This window comes from Ostrinia furnacalis, unplaced genomic scaffold (genome assembly GCF_004193835.3).
Source record: "Ostrinia furnacalis isolate ACB-3 unplaced genomic scaffold, ASM419383v2 OfSCF4955, whole genome shotgun sequence".
NCBI classification, from domain to species: Eukaryota; Metazoa; Arthropoda; class Insecta; order Lepidoptera; family Crambidae; genus Ostrinia; species Ostrinia furnacalis.
Genome location: NW_021135194.1, coordinates 22,628 through 46,685, shown reverse-complemented (window position 1 = coordinate 46,685; position 24,058 = coordinate 22,628). Strand labels below are relative to the sequence as shown.

Genomic DNA, 24,058 nt, shown 5'->3' with positions numbered 1-24,058 from the left:
CAATAATTTAATACCATGTCCATAACTTGAAAAAGCTTTTGATATTTCTACAAGCACAAATCGTCAGGCAATGTCATGACATTTTTAAGTTATGTGGGTGGAGTTGGAACGTATGAGAAGAAGAATACCAAATTTATTAACAGAGGTGGCAATCCGTGTGTTTCTTATTTTAATCGTCTGCTTGATGCAAGTGAATGTAAAACCTCACCTTCACCACATTACGGAATCGGAATTCCAAAATTACATGAAGCCTCGGAAGGATTCCTTTGTGCCACCGTGGATGATGGTGGTCATAATCGTATTTGTGCCTCTAATCCTTCTCTCCCTTCCTTATTTACTGACCAGAAACTACGAAGACACCGCACAAGCGTTACTGGCTTGGACTCTAGCACTGACTATAAACGCTATAGTTACCGAAAGCACTAAGCTGCTGGTAGGACGACCGCGGCCAGATTTCTATTTTAGATGCTTTCCTACTGGCACAGTAACAGTGGGCTTCCACTGTACAGGTAATGTCAGAGACGTTATGGAAGGGAGAAAATCATTTCCCAGTGGGCATAGTAGCTTCGCCTTTTGCTCGATGGGATTTTTAAGCATATGGCTCTGTGGAAGACTACGTGTACTGTCGTGGTGTCGCGGCGAAAGCCTACGCGTGGTGGTCTGTTTACTACCATTAGTGTTGGCTTCTGCAGTCGCTGTGAGTCGGTGCTGTGACAATCACCATCATTGGGAAGATGTCCTTGTTGGATCAGCTCTAGGCTTCTTCTCATCCTACGTGTGCTACAGACAGTACTACAACCCTTTGGATTCTGAGCTCTCTGGTTACCCATATCTCGTCACTGAAGATGTTTCATTTGATTCTTCAGAAATCGGATGTAGTACCGATGAATTAAATGTATTTTTAACAGGTGATAATCAAAGTAGAGATAACATTAAAAGCGACAAAAAGTACAGCTGAAGTTTGTTTTATTGATCTGCTAATTTATGATGATCCCATTTACCTACTAGCCTAGGTGGAAATAGGTTGTTTCTCTCTGGCTAAAATTCACTGCACTGCTCTTAGGTGCTATTTTTTTCGGTAAATACTTAATACGTGCGTGCGCCCGCGCACTGTGTATAGGCCCCGACTTCTTGTTTCTTACTTTATTCCTATACCTAACCACGTTTAGATCTGACAGATTCGTATTCAGCGAAGTTCCCCTAAGCCTAGGCTCAGACCATCGGATTTTTCGCCGATTCTTTATACAATTTAAAATCGGTAACTATCGGCCAACTCTAAATCGGTGGTCCGCCTAGTCTAAGTCTGGCTATACGAACACATCCCTCAACACTGCCAATGTCCAATGTTTTAGCGTATGACGTTAATTTTTTTTTATCCACAACGAGGAAGCTCTTGGCCTGTATCTCACCTGATGGTAAGTGACGATCAGGCCGAAGGTGGAAGCGAGCTTCACCCGGAATATTCAACCACAGAGAACTGCAGAGGTGTGACATCATTATTCTGTGGTGTGACTGGTAATGTTACCTACATACCCTACAAGAGCCCCCGAGACAAAGCAACAAGGTAAAATGTATGATGATGTGGATGTAAAATAATGATTTATTAAAACTCATTAAAACTCATTTATTTCTGTAAATAGGCTTAAAAAAAGCACTTTTACACGTCCCAGTATTAACCCTACCACTGCTTCAGGACAATAAATGGGCCAGTGCTGAGAAGAAGCAGCGCAAGAAACTCAGTCACTATTGTCAGCCTCTTTTTCAAAGGTTTACATGCTTTAAAATGTACAAAGTTATAAATATTTATGCGAGCTAGGCAGTAACGTATCCCAAACATTTTTATCTTTTAAATAATCATCGACTTTATAGTAGCCCTTTTTCATTAAGGTACTTTTAATATGTGCTTTGAATTTATGAATGGGTAGTTCTACAACAGTTTGTGGTAATTTATTAAAGAATTTAATACATTTTCCCATAAATGAATTACCAATCTTATGCAATCTGAAATTTGGAACGGCAAGTTTATTTTTGTTTCTTGTATTAAAGTTATGCAAATCGCTCTTTTTCGTGAATTGCTCTATATTTTTGCGGACATATAAAAGGTTTTCATAAATGAACTGTGAAGCTACTGTCAGTATGTTTATTTCCTTAAAAAAATCTTTCAAGGAAAATCGGGGTCCAAGGTTATAAATGGCCCGCACTGCTCTCTTCTGCAGAACAAACACAGTTTCAATGTCCGCGGCTGAGCCCCACAACAATATGCCGTATGACATTATACTATGAAAATAGCTAAAATATACTAGCCTTGCCGTTTCAATGTCAGTTAATTGCCTTATCTTTCTCACTGCAAAAGCAGCCGAACTGAGCCTTTTTGACAAAGTTTCAATATGAGGACCCCATTGAAGTTTAGCATCTAAAGTGATTCCCAGGAATGTTGTGGAATTTATGCTATTTAATGGTTCATTCCTCACCATTAATTGCGTGGAAACCTGCCTCACATTAGGTAAGGTAAATTTAATGCACTTAGTTTTGTTTGCATTTAACAATAAGTTGTTAACAGTGAACCAATGTAGAACCTGTGAGAGTGTGTTATTAATATCGTCAAAATTTACTTTACCTCTATCAACTTTGAAAATGAGAGATGTGTCATCAGCAAATAACACAATATCACACAGATCTTTTACAATAGAATTCTTTAGAACAAAAGAAAACCGTGAAACTAAACAACAGTTGAGTATAGTGCGGCTAAAAAAACGAATATTATAACTAAGGATGTTCACTCATAACAAGCCACCCTGTATTTACAGGAAGTAAAGTATTCTGGAAAAGCATTTAAAAGCTAAGCGTCCACTTGTCAGCGTCACATGCGGACAGGTAGACGCACTTATATGAGTTTCCATATAAATAATACTACGATCCGTTGCGTGCGATACGTCCGATGCGTACGATACCGACATGTGGACGCTTAGCTAAAGAAAAAGAAGTTATCAATCGGAAATCGAACTTCAAAGAAATGGTAGGAAATATAACTTTTTGAAAATAACATATATATATATTTGAAGTGTGTGTGACAAAAGGAGATCAACGTCGAATGAAAACAAGTTTTATCAATTAAAATAAATTTATTAGACAGATCAGAAACATTTCCATTGTAAGTAACAGCTTACACTACACCAAGGAACATACATTAGTACAACTTGAAATGTTAAAATATTATAAAAAAATTAAGTATAGCCTGACCAGGAACATAAAAACCCTCGCCATGTTGCGGAAAACTAATGGTACTAATTTCTTTTAATGGCAACAGTAACTGAAAACTTCATTGACATGTCACCTTGCATGTCAGTCTATTGCTGTCAAAGTGTAAACAAACTTTATTTTAAATGTGCGCAATTGATTTTGTGAATGAAATTGCTAAAATCTTTTTATAGTCGTGAAAGAAAAGTGGTTCACAATGTGTTAAAGTATTTGTCGAAGAGAAATACCAAGGGTTCGGACAATATTTTCATTGAATAATGTTTCCAACAAAGGTTGTCAAATTGACTGACATGTTTATCGTATAGTACAGTCCACTATGAAAATTAGCTGTGGTTTGTTTCAACTACCTATTTTAAAGTTTTTTGTCACTTTCTAAGTGTTGAATTTTATGGAATTGGGAAAGAAGTACCGAGTTTGAAGCGTTCATGAGCAGACATTGCAGTTGAATATTCAAGTTCTGAATTTGATTATTGATGAATAATAAAATAAATCCTACTAGCTCGATTGATGGTTTCATTTAATTTATTTAAACCAGGTTACCTATAAAATATGTTTTCGTTAATTTATGAAAATATTAAATTAGCCCGTAATCCTGAATCCTGATACATAAAGTTAGCCTATTAATTTAACACAGGTACGACTGTACTCAGTGTTGCACTATCAAATGCAATTGATGCGCCTCTATGCCAGGGCAGGGTTTTTATGTTCCTGGTCAGGCTATACCAAAGTTTAAAAATAATTCTGAGGAACATGCAATCTCTATTACCGTTTTGGAAAGTTTTTTTAGGCAATAAAAGTTTAAAAAAGTATTTTCAAACTTTTGACTACTCGAAAAAATTTGATAACAAGGAAAGCAAGTTTCCAAACCAATAGAATCGGCTGCTTGAAGTATTTAGCATGTATGACAGTCCACACTCGAGGACCACTCTTAAATGATTGACAAAACTAATTTTTCTACTATGCTTACGAGCAAAACTATAATCATCATTTTGTACTAACATCTTTCATCTTCACCAGGGGGGCACCAGACCATTCTGGGGTGCCAACTTTAATGGACGGGGGAATCGCCCCGGGTGAAAACCCATGCTACGCCGCCACTGATCTCTATGGTGCGCAACATTACCCAGATTTTGTATCGGCCGATTCTTCATACAAATTGGAAATTGACCCAACTATCGGCAATCTGTAGGTTGTCTAGTATGGTGATTCCATACTTTTGCTCACGAGTCTAATATGTAATGCGCATACACTTGAACGCCAAGTCTTAGGCCCGGGCCTTACGGATTATAAAACGACACTGTGTTCTGTGTTGGTCCGAATATTATAATAACACGTAACAGGCATGGCTCTATGCTTGATCATAATTTCGAGTCTCTTTTAGAATAAGAGCCCATCGCCACTTAAGACCGATTTACACGTGTTAGGTAGATATGTAGGTAACTAAATTTTCACTTAATTTTTCTGTCAAGTTGGTGGGCGGGGCTTGTCACTTGACAAGTTTTGACAAGCAGTTTCATAGTAAACAAGAGCTTGACGTTTGGAATTAAGTTAAAATTTAGTTACATACTTAACTACTTAATACGTGTAAATCAGCTTTTATATGCTTCAAACTTTAAGCAGCCTGCCGCTTATGACTGTCGAGAGTGGTTCCCTCATTATATCAGCCTCGGTTGTAATTCTAAGTATTGGAAGCCCATTTGCATGGTGAGAAAAGGAATATCATATAACAATAATTGTCCTATCGCAAAAACAACTAGAAAACTCAATAGTTATTGCAAGTAGGTGGCAATGGAATATAATTTAATAATTAATAATAACTGTCCTATCACTAAAACACCTAGAAAACTCAATGTAGCAGTTTAACTTACTATTCTTGCTTCTCGGTTACACTTGATATAAAAACTTATGTATCTTCATCCACCAGGGCCATCGCATTCAGTTTCAACCCGACCTCGATTAGGTCTGGAAACAAGACTATAAGTAAGTACAAATTGCCTGCATGATTATTATTTCTACTTATTTTCGGACGATAACATTGCTGATAAATTAATATGATAAGCAGATAAGCACTACTGTAGTGTACTGTACTATTATAAATACATATAAGATAATAAATATACTATTTTGGCAAATTTATCATTAGACGCTGATACATTAATACACTGATTTCATGTTATTGTTTATTATTATATACTTAAATGTATGTAGTAGGTATTCAAAAACTATTTATAATAAAAACTGAACGTCGCGTTCGGAAATATCGTACCGTGGTGTTAGGGTTTAATACACTTGTCAAAGAGAGACAGAGAGAGATTAGTGTGTTACTTATCCACTGAATTATAAATGCTAATTATTGTAATTTATTGGTAGTCCACTATAACTAAAATACCCAATGTTTAATTGTGATAAAAAGTACAAAAATAGCTCTGACCCCGCTTTTATAGTACTTACACCCGACAGCACACCAAGCTAACCACAGGCTTCTATGTCGTAGGTGCGACAATGCAACAAACATTTATAATCTGATGATCTTTGTACCTTTATAACAGCAGCAGCGAAGAGTAGAGCCAAAGTTATTTATCGTTCCTTTTATATTTTTTCCATTAATTCTAATTCCTTTATATTAATTGGCTGGTTATTAATTATTACTGTTTATGATTTCTAATTAGATTTAACTTTTTGTCCTCCCGACATTAGTCCATTATAATAATTTATAGTTAATTGACACTAGCAAAGTCGGTTCAAGTCTCTATTTCCGACGTAGAATTTTCTATACTTTTAACTGGTCATCAAGTTAAGAGTTACTTTTATTGCGAAGAAAAATAATGTACAGACAACGGCACTTAAACTCAACACTATGGCATCTTAAATATACTTGTAATAAGTGAAATTTTGCAACAAAGTATTATGTAGTCTGATGTGCAGTCGCCTGTACTACCAACTACACTATTCAGTTCAATAGTAATTTTATGGGAAGAGCAAGTCTCAAAGGAAGTACTACGAATTGCACATTAAAGTACTTATAACGAAGAGAAATTATTGTAACATTCATAAATAACACATGTACAAAAATATATGAATTCATAGATATATAAAAGTTATCATTACGTCACAACGCCGGTGTGAGTATTGCCAAATATTTAGCTACATCAATATAAATAAATACATAATCTCAACAAAACTACGTAAAAGTTGTTTGGGAAACGATTCTCTACAAGTATGTAAATATTACAAAACATATTGCTTATGATGAAATACATTACAATTAACCATTTTACAAAAATAAATATTAGTCACAATTTTAATTCGAGATTATAAATATTAACAAAGTTAAAAAAATTGCAGGCAAACATATGGTGATAATATTCGCAGGGAGTAGTTAAAATGAAACCACGATAACAAACATCCTTCGCGTTTATATCGTTCGTGTCTGCCTAGTCTGTAATCTAAAAGCTTTGCTGTACGATATTCGAGCATACTTCTATAGAAGGCCCCACCTCGCATAATTATTAAGATGTTTGTTAATATTAATTATCTTGAATTAAAAGTAACTATAGGATACATCTAATTTATAAGTTCTAATCATTGATTAATAGTTTACATTCTATACAATTACAATAGTAAATGCATCGCAGGTATGATTACTAAACGAAATACTTGATACTGAAAGTGAACGATCAGGCAAAATAGAGATTCAAAACATGGCAAACTGCAAACTCAACAAGACCTAAACCAACTGAAATGCATTTAAGATGTATAATAAAATTACGTATACGATTATTACAATTACATGATTATGTTCCAATAATATGCATTATTATATAAATAAGTATTGCGACAACAAAAATAACACTGTGGTACATGTAGTTAATGGTATGATATAATAATAGTGTGGCATACACAAAGTGAGCTAAAGATCACAATTCGTCTTTGACCTTGACGTGGCTCTTGCAGAAAGCGATCATGTCTTCGGTGGATCGGTCGCCGGTGTAATCTGCCACGTGTTTTCCATCGGCGAAGATTTTGAACGTGGGGAGAGTCTCGATGCCGGCCAAGTCGGCAACTTTGGGGTTCTCAGAGGCGTCCACAGCGATGACTTTGACAGGTGACTTCTCATTCTTGAACGTCGTCGCTAGGCGACTGAACGCGGGTTTCGCAGTCACACAGTGGCCGCACCCTGAAATGGGGCCTCGAATAAGTACCTAACTTTTAAACATCCCGCGTATGTTCCAATAAGACCGTACGCTAGGCTGTTTGACTGATTATTTTCAAATCGAATACTTTAATAAAAAATATTTTCGAAATAGCCAGCTTCAAAACCATCTTAAGCAAAAACATATAACATGTAGTAGATGTAATCGTAAAGTGAGCGCGAAATATTTTTTAATCACCTATAAAGGTCTAAAGCAGACCTCTGAAATTATTACACATCATCATCATCATCATCATCAGGTCATTTAGTCTCCGCAACAGGAGCACGACCCTCTCTAATTTACCAGCAAATGGAGGAATTATTACAACGTTTTAACAAATTCTAATAAAGACAGATATGACACTCACATGACGCATAAAACATGACGAAGGTGGGTGATGGCGAGGATATGAGAGACTCGAAGTCCTCGTCTGAAGAGAGCACCACGTTGACCCCGAAGCCAGCCTCCTGCGTGGTCTTCGGCGCTTTCTGCAACGTCTGGAAGTTCTCCATCTGACTGTGGATGAATGACACGAAATCCGCCTCCTGGAAACAAAATGAATGTTAATTAATTTAAGGCTCAGAAAACATGTTGTAGTCGTAGTTAGGAAGCAACATGAAACAATGTATGGATCTAAACCACAACTCTGAACGTTTCATTTAATCGTAAACTCATACAACACTGAAAAAGTAGCGCTGTATCCAGTTTTTTTTTCAGGGTTCCATAGTCCCACCCCCACTCGGGCGATGACGGAACGCCGCGGAGGTTTTAGAGGGTATACCCCGTCAGTCTTTTCAGGACGGAGCAGCGCCCTTTTCAGGGCGCCGGGAGTCCCACAACACACCACCCTGTCCCCCGGCAGTGGTGACGGGAAAAGGGTTCCGTAGTCCTGACAAGAAACCCTTATTTATCTCCCAATAAATTAAAATCAACATAATCAAAAATCAAAATCAAAAATCAAAATTATCTTTATTTGTTTAGACTAATTAAATTAGTTCTTGCAAATCGTCAAATGCTCTTAAGGAGCCTATACATGTCTCATTCTTTTTTTGCCCTACCAGCGCTTCGAGACAAACATTTGGCAAGTGCTGAGAAGAAGCGCCGCAACAAACTCAGTCACCACTGTCTGCCGGTTTAAAAATATTTAAAAATATAAAAAAGTAGGAAGTTACATACATTCAGAAGCAAGTTACTTACCACGCGCTCCCGTTGATAGAAGGTGGCCTTTAAGACGCCCATCTAGCACGAGACCGCGTGGCAGTTTTGAATATATTTCTTTAGTGCCGTGCTAATTTCTAGGTTAATTGTTACGTTTTGATACATATATTTTATGTCAGGTATATCTTTCCTTGACCAGTCCCCGAAGGCAGCGCCTGTTCACAGACATGACGTGTGAACCAGCCATCGCTTCACTCGACCATATTATAGGGAATGTAACGACCCGCCTTACACGCCACTACCCCAGAGACATTTTAGTGAGCATGACAAGTCTAAGATATCCTTCTGGCTAAGTGCCAGATATAAAACTATCTAAGAGACAAGGCAAGAAAACTCTAGAGAGAAAAGCAAGGCACCATAACAAAACCGTGTGGTAGTTTTAAATAAATTGTATATATGTACTTATACTAGCTTTCCGCCCGCGGCTTCGCCCGCGTGGAATTTTGTCTGTCACAGAAAAACAATATCGCGCGCGTATTTACTCATCGTTTAGACCTGGACTACGACAAAGATTTTAAATCCAAAATCAGCTCAATCGGCCCAGTCGTTCTCGAGTTATAATCAGACTAACGAACATCAATTCATTTTTATTTATATAGATAGACTAGCTTTCNTAATACATACATAAAAGAACAAAAAAAATATGTAATAGTATGATGTAACTATTTGCATTCTACCTTTTTTTCGAATCGTGTATTTTACGTTATTTCATAATACAGACCTATTAGTCACACAACTCTAAAATCCTGGAGAAATCCTAGTATTATTTGGAAAGAATACTAATAATTACAATAAGTATTTCATTGAATCGTATTCGAGCTGGAACTTTTCAATTTAACTTTTTAACTGCGAATATGATTTCACGATTAGATAACTAACTTATACTTCTCAGAGGGAAACTTTCCTCTTTCTTGAGTTTGAAAATAAACTTCTATTCGCTATGATATTTATTGTTCATTAGAGGTAGATTCAGTAAGCTCACTCATGTTACATTGAGCTACTATAGAAATTCAAAGTGTATTTCACCCTGTGATCCATTTTAGTTTAATAAATTAATCGCTTTTAAATTTGTGCCGATGATCCGCACAGTATCGTGCTTTTAAGTTACATCTACTTACTCGTATAGCAGTCTTTTTCAAGTGAGAAATCATGCTTTTATAAGGTAGGTAGGTAAATCTGTATGTAATTTATCTTCCCCATCCATCAGGTGAGTGCCCAATTCGAATCTCACACCATACGAGTAAGATGGACGGACACAGAACCTAACTGCTGTGGTGGGTAAACGGTGAAGCTACTGTCTACTTAACTTTAATGAAAGCGCTTGAAACAAAGTTGTTTCAAAGTGTCGAAGTTTATTTGATATAAATATCTGATAATATTCGCTCATGTTCGTTAGACATAGACAGCTGGTATTGAACTTTGGGGTCTGGGATGTTCTTTTCAAGGATGTTCTCTAGAACGCTATCGAATCTGTCTTAACTGATGCTTACTCTGTACTTAGACAGAATCAGAGTAAGAAATAATTCTTTAGAACATTGGTTTTAAATAACAGGTAGCACAGCACAAATTAATCACAGTGACCACAGAGTTGCCAAAAGCTTATAGAAGCACCTCTAAACGTCCTCTATACATCTATACATAATTAATGGGCTAGAAGCAAACTCAATGTGTGAATGTCTATTTCTTTTTTCGCTCCCAAGTTAATCATTTAGCACCTTATACTGTTCTAATAAATGCGACTTTGCCACAAAAATATAAGTATACTAGCGGCCGCCCGCGACTTCGTACGCGTGGATCCCGTTTAGGGTTGGAGTTTCGTAAAATCCTTTCTTAGCGGATGCCTACGTCGTAACATCTACCTGCATGCCAAATTTCAGCCCGATCCGTCCAGTGGTTTGGGCTGTTCGTTGATAGATCACTTTGTCAGTCAGTCAGTCAGTCAACCTTTGAGTTGTATATATTTAGAAGTACGTTTTCTTGCTGACTCTACATTTACAATAACTAAGAATACCCACTGTGAATTACTGTTATAGATTGTATTATAACCATGCTCACAAACCGTGAGTCCAGCCATGTTTTGATGTTGAAACTCGTTTTTTGCCAATTTGCAAATAAAACACCAATATCTATAATAACACACTACTGTCACAATTAATTCATTGGATCAGTCATTTATCAAAGATATTATATGATACATTTATAGGGTGATCCTTAAAGAATACCTATTAAACTTTTTCAAAAACACTAGTAAAATTAATGACTTCTTGAGATTTTCCGAACACTTTTTGAAAATACGACTTGTTCAAAAGTATGTCCACAAATGTGCTGCAATAGAACTAGGGCATGATATCAAAAGTAGAAATAAATATCTTCAACTAGATTTTTTTTAGGAGTAAGCTACTGAATTTTCTCTAAGCTCAATGTTGGAACAAACTTTTATGGAATTTTGGCAAAGCATAAAGTAGGTAATCTTTAGCAATTTGTCTGAAAGTAAAAAAAAACATACTATGGGCCTCGTTTACCATTATCTGAGTAAAGTGTTAAGCAGCATCGAAAGCATGACACTGATAACATTATAAACACTAAAATACTTTTGCTTTTGCTTGCTAATAGTTTTAATAGTAATAGTTTTACCATAAACATTGTCACTAATCTCATCTTTATTCCCAACACCCTGTACACAAAGTGCAAGTTGTCGATGCACGTCGTTAGGCAATCGACCACAACTCCAGCATGTTTTATTCAGGTCTCATTGTCTCCGGGAAGGCCATAATTTATATCTCGTCTTTGACAGATAATACTTGCTGATACCCACTGAATAAGCATAGAAATGTTTTTAGGGACCGGAGATTCATAATTAATTTAAGAGCTTTTTAGACGCTAGCGTTTAAACAGATTTCTGGTGGTTGGGGAATAAAACAGCCTGTAAAAGATCTGAAAACTTTTTGGATTTTCAATATTTTAGACAACATTGTTTCGTGTAAAAGATAGGAATGGAAACTTTTTGCATTTTACATATTTTAGCCAGCATTATTTTGTTTGAAATGTTATCTAACTGCGATAGTAAAATAATTTTAGAAGTACATTTTGAAGTAATATTTAGATGGTACATACGCTTAGGTACAAGTTACTGGCTATTAATTTTATTGCTTGATGAATTATTTACGCACAACGAAACACCATGTGTGCAAACATCATGGCATCATATTGTGCGTATTTAAAGTATTAAGTATTTTGCAAAAAATAATGAAGTGTCATGGTATGAATGAATGTACTTCATAAAGTACCTCAAAAGTACCTCATAAAGACGCCAAACGTTAAAATTTGTTTTTCTATATGGATGAAGTGATATAATTTATTTTAATACGTTGTAAAAAGTTATTGATAAAATGAAACTTGTTTTAGAGACCTAATTATTTTCTTTTAGATTCTACGGAACTCAAAGCCCCACAAAAGTAAAAGCATTCTACGAGTATTACTCAAAAGATGAACGTGTTCCTACAAAACGCAATTAACACTAGAAGTGCCGAAGATTACGACCCCCCTAAAAGCGCCGCTGGGTCAATGTTGTCCCAGCATATATTTTGTAACATTTTTTAGTTTCGGGCATGAACTTTATGATTAAAACTATTTGTAGTATCTTTAAAAAAAGGTTTTTCTATATAGTTAAATCAATATGTACTTATTTCTCTAAAAATATTAATGTATTCAATTTTAATTTTGAATTATTAAGAGTCACATATTTTTGGTTTCATATAAAAATAGTCACTTATTACATGGTGTTATACTGTATTAAAATTATGAAATTACTACTTTAACTAGTCATTATTATTTTTGAAGGAAAAATAAATATCTTATAAATAATAGTGCACATTTTGCACAAAGTTTTTTTATATGGTCTTTTTGTCTCTCTGGTGTACTATGCGTTTAGGAATTTCTATAGGTATGGTTATTTTTCTGTTATCCGTACACACACAGTGAAGTTTTTTACCAGTTACAATGAAAAGTATGTACGTTTAATTTTCAAAATTTCATAAGTCACACATTTTAAAAATGTATCAAATCATACAATGCATGAACTGACCAATGTCTAGAAGCCACCTTCCTACTAATATTATAAATGTAAAAGTTAATAAAGATTGATGAATTGAAGGATGGATGGACTGATGAATGGATAGGAAGAATGAATGGGTGGATATATGCCTTGAACTTGAACTAAGTGAGTATGGATTCATGGTTAGATCGATAGATGTTTTTTCACACTTTTGCGCAAAAAATACTAGGCCGATCTTAATAAATCTTTGCAGTTTTATTGTTAATACTTCATAATAACATAATATAGGCTATAATTTACAATAATGTTCAGTGATTTGGTCAAATAAAAACGATAAGTGTCAAGAAATTAGGTCCTTCTATGATAAACTTAATTTCTCACGGGTGAAGTCACAGGCAAAAACTAGTACACTATATTTGCATTTCTGCATTGTCACATTGTCACCTAAACGCTCCTCACCTCTCCACTCTCGTATCTCCTCGAAACAAGGACTCTTCATCGAATTATTGTTGCAAATACCAGGGTGGGACAAAAATGACCCAGTGGCGCTTCTAGGTAAAACAGATTTTTAATTTTTTTCTATTAATGTTATATGATCAAAAACATTAAAAAATGATAAAATTCAATAAATCAGAAAAAGTCAAAAAGTTTCATGGACTTTCGTTGAAAAATAAAAAAGTTAGAGNGTTCCCGTGAGGATTTCGGGAATTCCTTTCTTAGTGCACCTTTACGGTACCTAAGCTACGTCCCTTTCAAATTTCAAGTGCCTACGTTTAGCCGTTTAGGCTGTGCGTTGATCTGTCAGTCAGTCAGTCAGTTTCTCCTTTTATATATTTAGAAGATTTAGTGCCGTGCCACTGTCTAAGTTGATTGTTAATTATTATGTTAAAAAATTTAAGGTAGGTATATCTTGTCTTGACCAGTCCCCGAAGGCAGCGCCTGTTCACAGACATGACGTGTGAAAACATAAGATAAGATACAACCTGTTATATTAACGTATTATTATTATTTGAAATCATACGAATTATGACATTATTAACAGATTAATTAAAAATTGTTCCTTTATAACAGCTTAATAAGTATTAGTAGACTTCGGACGCAGGTTGGCCGTAGTAAGGACAATCTGGCTAGGTGGGGATTCTTGGATGGCTTGAACATGGAGTGCAGGTGCGGTTTTGTTCCCTAGTCGATGAGGCACCTGATGTCATGCCCTGAGTGCCCAAGCAACTGCACTCAGGAGGATTTGATGAGTGCTACTGACAACGCCACTCTTGTGGCGGAGTTTTGGGCTGACACTGTGTAGGTTTGTTGTCGACACGAAAAGAAGAAGAAGAAGTATTAATAGTTTAAAAAACTAAAAACTACTATCTTAGTTTAGAGATTCTTAGATTCCATAACATAGTTAGTTACATACACGACGACCTAATAAAAGCGTGTTAAAAACCGACCTATTTTTTGCATTGAAAGGATTTACGTGATTGTTTTGGGTATTAAAATCAAAATGGATTTCATATTATCGTTTCCGTCATTTAGAGAATACAGCCGTGTCTAAATTGAACGTGTATGACGTCATACATGTTATTCGTCTAAGCGAGGTCAAGGTAATATGATATTTATACCTAAACAATTTTCTGAGCAATGTTCGGATATTTAGCAGCTATCATAGTAAATAATTTAGATAATTAAACGAATATGCGTAACAATGGAACGAAGATTGTTAAAAATCTGAGATAAAGGACATGTATTTCATATTGGTGATTTACAAAGGTAATTAACGGTAAAATTGCTAAGACGCCCGATGCCAGGTTTCATCGCTTATGTCTTATGCCCGCTGAATTCAGCTCGGTATGTTGATATGTATATTACTTTACGTCCACCAGTTCGTACCTACTTGTCGAAGTAGCGAAAGTACTTGAAGTAGCGAAAACAGTGAAATAATCCTGACATTGACACACCAGAGTCACGCAGGATTGGTTTCGTTTGACATCTCGTGGTTGTTGCTCTTTTCGAAGGAATAATCACTATGACATTACCTTGCGTCCTCCTGAGTAGTCCGTGACATCCTTGTCGAAGTATCGGAAGTACTTGATGGTGGGATAGCCGCGCACGTCGTGGGAAGCGCACAGCGTCTGCTCCGTGGTGCAGTCCACAGCCCCGAATATCACCATCAGCTCGTCAGCGAACTTCTCGGCTGCCTTCACGAACTCCGGCTTCGTACTCTTGCAGTGGCCGCACCCTACAAGATGGTAGAAATTAGAAGGTAGCAATGTCTCCGCCAAAGGACGTTCACAGCAGGGATGTCATGGATATCCGTAACCGTAACCGAAACTTTCGGATATCCGAAATAAAAAAATATCCGAAACCGTAACCGATTCAAAAGTTTCGGATAGTTTCGGATGTAGGCAGTTTAAATTGTTTTTTGTATAGCATTATAAAATGTGTAAAGACATAACAGCCTGATTTACCTTTATAATGCCATCTAGGAAGTATCAATTTTTTTTATTACTCTTTATTCGATGTAAAGTGTGCGGCCGATGCGGCCATGAATGAACCGTGTTGGACAACTATTGCAAATTGCATTCTAAAGCACAGATATCAGTAACCGTAACCGAAACTTTCGGATATCCGAAACAAAAAAATATCCGCAACCGTAACCGAAACCGGTATAATATTATTCCTATATCCGTAACCGTATCCATAACAGCTGCACAAAATCCTCCAATGATTTCCATAACCGGTCTGCGCCGCCTGCATCCAGATCTTTCCCGCGACCTTCACTAGATCAAGTCACCGAATGGGATACCATCAACAAGAAGTTTTAGGTTGGAGATAGCTACTCGAGAGCTTTTCTGCTCCGGAAGGGGGAAAATCGCACGCGCATGGACATGGACGAAGAGTAAATAATTTGTAGAGTGAAGAAGTGTGGCGAGCCAAGGCAGACGCAGTTCTGTGCACTCCTCCCGCGATTCAGCCAGAACCAGTTTAGTGCGAGTATGCATTGAAAGTCGTCGCTAGCGAGTACGTCAATAATTCTTGAAAATATCCGCTAGGGACGTTGTACAAACTGACATACATTTCATGTCATTTTTTTACGCAGTCGCTAGCGATGACGTTTGATGGAAACTCGCACTAAGCACACAGATTAACGGTAAGGATGGAATGGTCATGGTCAAGTGGAGGGATTCCCTGACGGCCGTCAGCTATATGCACCGCTCAATACCACTTAGAGTAGGCGCACACCGTTGATTTTTCAGTTGATCAGTATGGGCATGTATTGGAGTGCGCACACTACGCCGATTCGATTTGGCCGATTCTTCATACAATTTAAAATCGGGCACAAATATCGGCCAACTAAAAATCAACGGTGTGCGCCTACTCTTAAGTTCGGGTTATGTCGGTTAATTCGTTTCTCCTGCGGATCTCCTTATTGTTGATTCGATCACATAGGGAAAATTCGAGCATAGCATAGCCCTTGGAATGTTTTGTGCCTTAAAGAGGTTCATAGTATGGGACTATGGGGAAAATGGCGAATATCAGTAGATAATATCTCACAAAGATGACTCTTCTTAGCACCAGCACAATAAACACCAATATGTTGTCCCGAAGTAGTGGTAGGGCAAGCTAAATTTGGGAAGTGAATAACTGCATAAGCACCCTGGAAAGGACCAAAGTATTGAATAAAAAAACTAACTTACATGGTGCATAGAACATAATGAGGCCGTGCTTGATCTTTCGCAGGGTGTTCTTGAAGGTCTTGGCGTGGAGGTGGCGCACGGGCGACTCTTCCTCGGCCCAGGGCTTCTCCGGCGGCGGCGGGGGCGGCGGCTCTTGCGGGTCCTGTCCGAGGAAATTGAGTTTTATAGTATCAGCATAAGGTAGAAAACACAAGTTGAATTGTAAAGTTTGAGATAATACACGGTGTCACTTTGCATTCTTGCCATATTTACAGAGCTAATAGGCCAGTAGAATTAAACACAAAAATGAATTAAATCGGAAATAATTCCTACAAAAGATTTTAGTGCTTTAATGGCTTCATTAGTTGCCCATAAAGACACTCCCAGGTTTTCGACTTCGACGGAGTTGTGCTTAAGTGGTGGGGGCCGCCGAAATGGGCGCTATTTCGGTTTTCCGGTTATACCGCGTAAAGGACTTACCCTATCGAAAAGTGGTCTTCCTGACGGTTGAAGGGCATTTAATCGTACATTAAATAAGACCAAATTCATATGTTTTGAACAAACCGTTCTCGTGCAAATGTTCGGCAAAGTAGAAAATATGTGTATAATTAATGACCCTCTCCACGTCCAATGGCTCGTTACCCGCAGGCTTCCAAGTCTTGAAAAGGAGCGTCTCAACTAGTGTAACCCTATCAAGGCTTACGAGCTGGATGCGCCTATCCTTGTTCGTCCCAGCCGTTTCTTAACTGCGGTTGCTGCACCTCTTCCTGGCACTCACCTGAACGACTCTGTGTTACCTACTGGGGCTGCCCCTCTTCCTTGTTGATTTTGTGGCGTCGAACCTTAGACCAGGCATACGGCTAGGCAATGTAGTCGTGCAGGAGGATACAAGGAAGAGGGGCAGCCACATTAGGTAACACAGAGTCGTTCAGGAGTCCCAGGGAGAGATGCAGCAACCGCAGTTAAGGAACGGCTGGGACCAACAAGGATAAGCGAATCCAACTCGTGAGCCTTGACAGGGATACGCTGGTTAAGGCGACCATTTACTAGGCTTGGGAGCTTACGGGTGACGAGCTATTGGAAGTGGAGAGGGTCATTAATTATACACATATTTTCTGCTTTGCCGAACATTTGCACGAGAATGGTTTGTCCAAAACATATGAATTTGGTCTTATTTAATGCAGGATTAAATGCCCTTCAACCGTCAGGAAGACCACTTTTCGATAGGGTACGTCCTTTACGCGGTATAACCGGTAAAACGAAAAAGCGCCCCTTTCGGGGGCCCCCACCACTTAAGCACAACTCCGTCGAAGTCGAAAACTTAGGAGAATCTTAATGGGCAACCAATGAAGCCATTAAAGCAATAAAATCTTTTGTAGGAATTATTTCTGATTTAAAATCTAATTCTACTGGCCTGTAACTATACAGGGTGGCCAAAACAGTGAGGTCTAAAAGAAAAATTTAGATTCCTTACATCAAGGTGTACCTAAATCACCCCCATGTATATTATACGATTGTGCTTAGTTTAGGAGATAGAGTTAATTTTGTGATATTTTAAAATTTTATGACCTAGTAGGCTTTAAACATTTTTATCTTTTTTTTGGGTTGACGTTTTTCAGATTTCTTTTTTTCGACAGATTTGTTATGAATTGCAGATGTTTGAAAAAAATAATCACCTTTCTATCTTTGATTCAAGATACAAAAGTTTTGCTAGAAACATTAAAATTATAAATCTGTTCTACGTAATGTAAACTTAGAGGATTCCCAATATTAATTCACTCTAAGAAAGTCAAAAACATGTAACGGAATCTCCGACTTACCACTTTAGTGGACCGATTACAGGAAATAGTGGCCTATTAAGTACATGTTTTTTTGTATTATTATGAAAGTTCAGGAAATGGCGCAGTTTTTAAAACAGTTTTGGACCTATGGAAGTTCTTTTTTTTACTTAAACTTTTAAGTTGAAAATTTGATAGTGTTCTGATAAAATCATAATTTTAATGTTTCTAGCAAAACTTTTGTATCTTGAATCAAAGATAGGAAGGCGATTATTTTTTTCAAACATCTGCAGTTCATAACGAATCTGTCGAAAAAATAGAAATCTGACAAAAGTCAACCCAAAAAAAAGATAAAAATGTTTAAAGTCTAGTAGGTCATAAAATTTTAAAATATCACAAAATTAACTCTATCTCCTAAACTAAGCACAATCGTATAATATACATGGGGGTGATTTAGGTACACCTTGATGTAAGAAATCTAAATTTTTCTTTTAGACCTCACTGTTTTGGCCACCCTGTATTACTGATACTGAACACAAAAAGTAATAAAAACAATACCCTAAAATTTTGTTTTTTAATTTTGGGTATTTTATTTTATCGACAAATACACCACTAATTAAATGCATATTTAAAACAAAGATAACGTAAGATAACTAAATAAAATTCACTGATTAGAAAAGTACTTCACTGATGTCTAAAATTTAAATCGGTGGAAGATAATCCCTAATCATTTTAATGTGTGCTTTACATTTTTCATATAATCAAAAAAATATATTTTATCAACAACGTCAAGAGTAGGACAGTCATGTTATTAATCAAGTTATCTCGTTGATTAATAAAACCAATAGAAATTAAATAAAACTTTCTAAGGTTTTTATACTTTTATGTCAAGAGTCATGGTATGAAGAATACCTTACCTTAATAAAACTAATAATCTGCTCTTCCTGTCTGGCATGGCCAGCGTCAAACTTGTATTCGCCCTTACTAAAGTATTTCAAAGTAGGATAGCCTCTAACACCAAAACGCGAGGCTAAATCTGCGTGCTTTGTTGCATCAACTGCTCCTAGTATACCGTTTATCTAAAAATTAAACATTTATTATTATACATATAATTAAATAGGGTGANAGCAATCACCCTATATCATGCAAACAATAAACATAAAGGTTTTGTAATTGTCACGTTTATCAAACAATGACGAGATTTTCTACGGTGTGAAGGAACGCGACTATACTGTTAGCAAAAATAATAAGGAAAAATAAGGAAACAAAACAAATATTTCATTAAACCTACAAAAGCAAGAGAACAAAGTAGCATGACACAAAATTGAACAAATCACAAAATATTGCATGTATTGTAGAACAAGTATTGTACACTGTGTAGTACTGTACTTAGGATGCTGAGGCGAGTCAAAATTAAAATGCAATAAATATTAATCATTATGTTTACCTTCTCAGTCTTTACTCTTGTGGCAGCCTTTTCAAACTCAGGTTTAATCTTCTTGCAGTGACCACACCAGGGAGCATAGAACACCACCAAGGCGTTTTCAGCCTTCCCCAGTATGCTATCAAAATTCTCCGCTGAAAACAATTACATTTTGTCATAAAGAACTATGGTAAAATAATAATATCATTTAGTTACCTCTACACAAATGTGTGCGTAGCAATCGAACCAAATACATAATTAGTTATCTTTAATCATTAAATCTATCGGTTTTTGTCCATGCATAAAATAATTTGGTGACACGTTGTGTATTTGCCTATGTCGAACTGACAAACAAGATCTTTGCCAGTTTTCATGACAGAAGAAACAATAATCAAATGATTTGAAAAGGTTGAATAGTTTATAAAATAATAATAAATGCAGCAACATTTAGCCTAGGCGCAGACCACCGATTTTTAGTTGGCCGATAGTTGGGCCCGATTCTAAGAGGAATCGGCCGATTACCAAATCGGTGTAGTGTGCGTACTTCCATACATGTTCATACTGATCAACAGACCGATTCCACTATCGGCCATCTGGTCGTCTGCGCCTAGGCTTATCTACACTTGGGAGCAAAAGATAGAACCACCCTATTTATTCCGAGCGAACTTAAGAACTAGAAATAAAAATAGTATCATTTTAAAGGTAATATTATAAATACTTTAAATTGATACCATAGAATACACAAATAGTCATTCAGTTCTTAATACCAGTTGGTAAAAACACCCTCCTCGGAATGGTCTGGTGATGTTGTGTGACTGATTTGAAGATGATAGTTGATAGTACTAACTCACCTTCACCCCCGTGATATGGCATATCAGAGGCCAGGCCCCCCTTGAAAAAGAACCCTATTGTACGCCACTGCACTCACCTGATAAGTGTATAACGTCACTATTTTCCGACCAGCTCTCATCAGCCACTTCTTTTTTCTTTTGTTGCAGTTGCGTAGTAGGATCTCGTATAAAATCTACAATAGCCTGCCTCTTATTTTCTCCATTATACGGGAATCGCAATTGGCCTTTTCTATAATTAACATTTATTTATGAGTAATAAAATACAATAGTATTTTAAACATGTAATGGTATTTTGTCGTAGCAAAAAATATAACTTACTCGTAATACAACAATGTCGGAAAGCCGGTAATATTATACAATTGCCTTATTTTAGAATTCCCCGGCTTGGCCACATCTATAGCTGCCAGTAATGCCTCTCCCTAAAATGTATAATATGGAAGATAAGTATATTTTACACAATAAATACATAAACACAGTCCAACTAAATAATTTATACCTACAAAAACTAAACAAAACCAAAGCATCATTTTAATATTGTTCACAACATTGTGAATCCTATTTCTCCATAAATAAAGTTGATTTTCAAAAACATGTATTTTATCCAGTGAATATTTTTATCTCATTCAAATACAAAACAGTAGCCAACATAATTTAAGATAACGCTTGGCTTGTTTTGTTTCAATAGAATTTATTATTATTCATTATACTTTCTGAATGGACAAAATGAGCAAGATTTTATTGGTAGGTACTCTATTTCCTTTATTTTGGTTGCCATCTTGTCAGGCTTTATGAGCAACTATAAAATATTATGGAGAAATTGTAATAGACTAGTGATGAAACGGATAGTTGTTTGGCCGGATACCGGATACCGGATATCCGGCCAGCTGCTAGGCCGGATAGCCGGATATCCGGCGGCCGGATAGTTGGCCCATTGTCTCGTTGCATGTCGTGACGAGTTTAGCGCCGCACAGGTGTTTCGAACGCGATCAGTGGGTCTATTAGTAGACTAGACTAGTCACTTTTCGACTCACGCACTCCTGGTACACTATTAGGCGTAGTTACGAGAAGTGATGACATTCATCAACGTTAGCAGCCCGACGCGAAGTACCGTATTTGTGGTGTCAAGCCCCAGAAGGGGGAGAATTGACAATGAGAAGGGACAAGGATAAGAGAAATTTGTAGGGAGTCAAGCAAAGCGCCCGGGGAAAGAGCCCTGAGCAAGTACCTGCGCGCTCTCCCGAGATTCGGTTCGTACGCCGTGAGGCAGGAAGAACCATGGGTGGTGGTGGGATTAGTCACTTTTCGAAAATCGAATTCATCCGAATAGAATGTCAGATTTTGCCACTTGTCTAGGGGGCAGATTAATTCGGGCGATTTTGGTTGCCATCGTGAGTGTGTGATTGAATAGCGAAAATTTATTTGGCAATATTTTGACATTAACAGATATTTACCATTTATGTATTCGTAATTAGAGATAATAGCCCAGAAAAAGAAATTAGTTTTTTGAAAGGCCTTAATATGGCTTTTTTGTAACTTTTTGGACTTTTAATAAAAGCCGTCATTATTATAAGCCATTTTATTGATATTTATTTACCCCAAAGATTTAATGTATTTCATTTTATTAATAGGAAATTGTCGTAGTTTTTTAATATCCGGTATCCGGCCGGATAGTGAGTTACTATCCGGTATCCGGCCGGATAGTAAATTTAGGCCGGATATCCGGCCTACCGGATAGTTACCGGATATCCGTTTCATCTCTATAATAGACTTCAGCTTGGTATGAGTGTTTGTGAATGATTTTTCTTTAGCATAATTCTTACAAGTACTAACTGAAGAAATGATCTCATCTCAGGTCTTTAGCTGGTATTTAGAATGTCAAGATAATATCACCGTCATCAATTTACCTTTAAGTCCGTAGCAGCTAACAAGTATTCAGGCTTTAATGTTTTACAATAACCACACCAAGGAGCATAAAACATGATCATGGACTTTTTATAAGCCGCAGCACCTTTTTTTAAAAACTTGGTCAAAGCCTGAAACAAAGGAATTATTCACAATATAGAAACATACGTATACAGGGTGTTAGGTAAATGGGTATATGAGCCGATACTAGCCCATGTTAACATGGGCATATGCCCATACACTTCACCATACCATTTATATAAATGGTATGGTGAAGTCAGAAAATTTATATCTTCATTTAATTATTTTAATTTTCATACAAATCGGATTTTATAAAATGTATTTTGTATGAAAATGAAAATAAAATAAAATGATGATATCATATTTCTGACTTCACCATACCCTTTATATGCCCATGTTAACATGGGCTAGTGTCGGCTCATATACCCATTAACCTAACACCCTGTATATTGAACAAGAGTAATAAAGCATATTTTCACCCGCGTTACACTCGCTATGCTTTGTAAGTAGAAATATGTCGTAAAACTAATAATTGTATAACGTTCCGGTTGTCAATGCAATTCGCCAAGCTGATTAAACACAGCATAGCATACTGATTAACTAGCAGTAGCAGAAACATAAAATGCAACATGAAATAATTGTAAACTCATTTAGTACTAATTTTTTATTATACTCATAGCATTAATAACATGACCATAAAATTAACTCACATCTCCGTCTTGAAGATGAAATATGTCTGTCGCTTCCGGGTCTTCTTCCCACGGCAAATCACCAGTAGGGTCCCGTAGAAAATTTGACATAGAGCTAACTGTTACACTCCTATCGTAATCTTTGTGAAAATCTCCATCCTTATAATGTTTAATATAATAAGACTTATCCGAAGGTATTTTCAATTTCTTACAAAGTTTCTTCGATTCACTGAAATTTTAAGAAGATAGGTTAACTAGGTAATGACAATTGGTTATTATGGTGTTAAATAATAACCCCCTTACTAATAAAAGATAATCACTCACTGAACATGAACACTTGTTAAAAGTGACGATAAGTATGGAAATGTCACTTTAAACTACTGTTCAACGAGTGTGTAACTTTTTATTAGTAAGGGGGTAATTGTACATGGAACAAAAGATAGTTTTCTGCCTTACCCATAACTACAGTCTATTATGACTAGGGTCGCTTGACCTTTCATAGCGTCTGCTGTATCTTTGAACACCTCTAACACTTGCTGTGATGATTTTGGAGCATTAACATACAGAACCATAACATTTGTTTTAGTTCTCAACAACTTTTTAAAGTCTTTAATATCATTTACATCAGCAATTACAGTTGATTTCTGTTTTTTTGCTTGAACTGGTATTTGCACTAAAACTAGTAACAAAGGTAAAACCTGTAAAGTGAATGTTAAATTAACTTGTGTGTGGATTAAGGTTGTCTTGAATATAAGACAATATTAACTACGGTAGAAGGCATATAAAGAAAAAAGAGCGGTTAACCTCACTAATTCGCAGTTAACACCGGCAACTTACCTCCCAAAACAAATTGAGACGCATGATTACTTTAAATAATGTGCTACTTATTCACTATTACATTAATACATATACCTAAATAGTACTTGATATAAAATTCCACAAAATTGAAGAAGTTATTGCAAATAATCCAAGTAAACTGTAAACGTCATACGTCATT

General features: G+C 36.5%; 2 protein-coding genes across 3 annotated transcripts; one reads left to right on the top strand and one right to left on the bottom strand.

Annotated features, from left to right (window-relative positions):
• On the top strand, positions 1-958 carry LOC114360358 (phospholipid phosphatase 5-like). Its single transcript, XM_028315048.1, has one exon. It carries the CDS (start codon positions 92-94, stop codon positions 956-958), a length of 867 nt encoding a protein of 288 aa, XP_028170849.1. The 5' UTR covers positions 1-91.
• Positions 959-5,593: 4,635 nt separating this feature from the next.
• Positions 5,594-24,047, bottom strand: LOC114360352 (protein disulfide-isomerase A5). 2 transcript variants are annotated; one of them, XM_028315039.1, is made up of 12 exons: positions 23,899-24,047; positions 23,518-23,759; positions 23,083-23,290; positions 22,354-22,482; positions 20,768-20,868; positions 20,527-20,678; positions 19,623-19,753; positions 19,093-19,254; positions 16,419-16,560; positions 14,757-14,959; positions 7,819-7,996; positions 5,594-7,435 (listed from the first exon to the last, which is right to left on the bottom strand). In XM_028315039.1, the coding sequence occupies exons 1-12, from the start codon at positions 23,920-23,922 to the stop codon at positions 7,176-7,178; spliced, it is 1,932 nt and encodes a 643-aa protein (XP_028170840.1). In that variant the 5' UTR covers positions 23,923-24,047; the 3' UTR covers positions 5,594-7,175. The 2 variants fall into 2 exon arrangements, with proteins under 2 accessions (XP_028170840.1, XP_028170841.1); XM_028315040.1 differs by having other exon boundaries at positions 7,320-7,443.
• Positions 24,048-24,058: the final 11 nt, after the last annotated feature.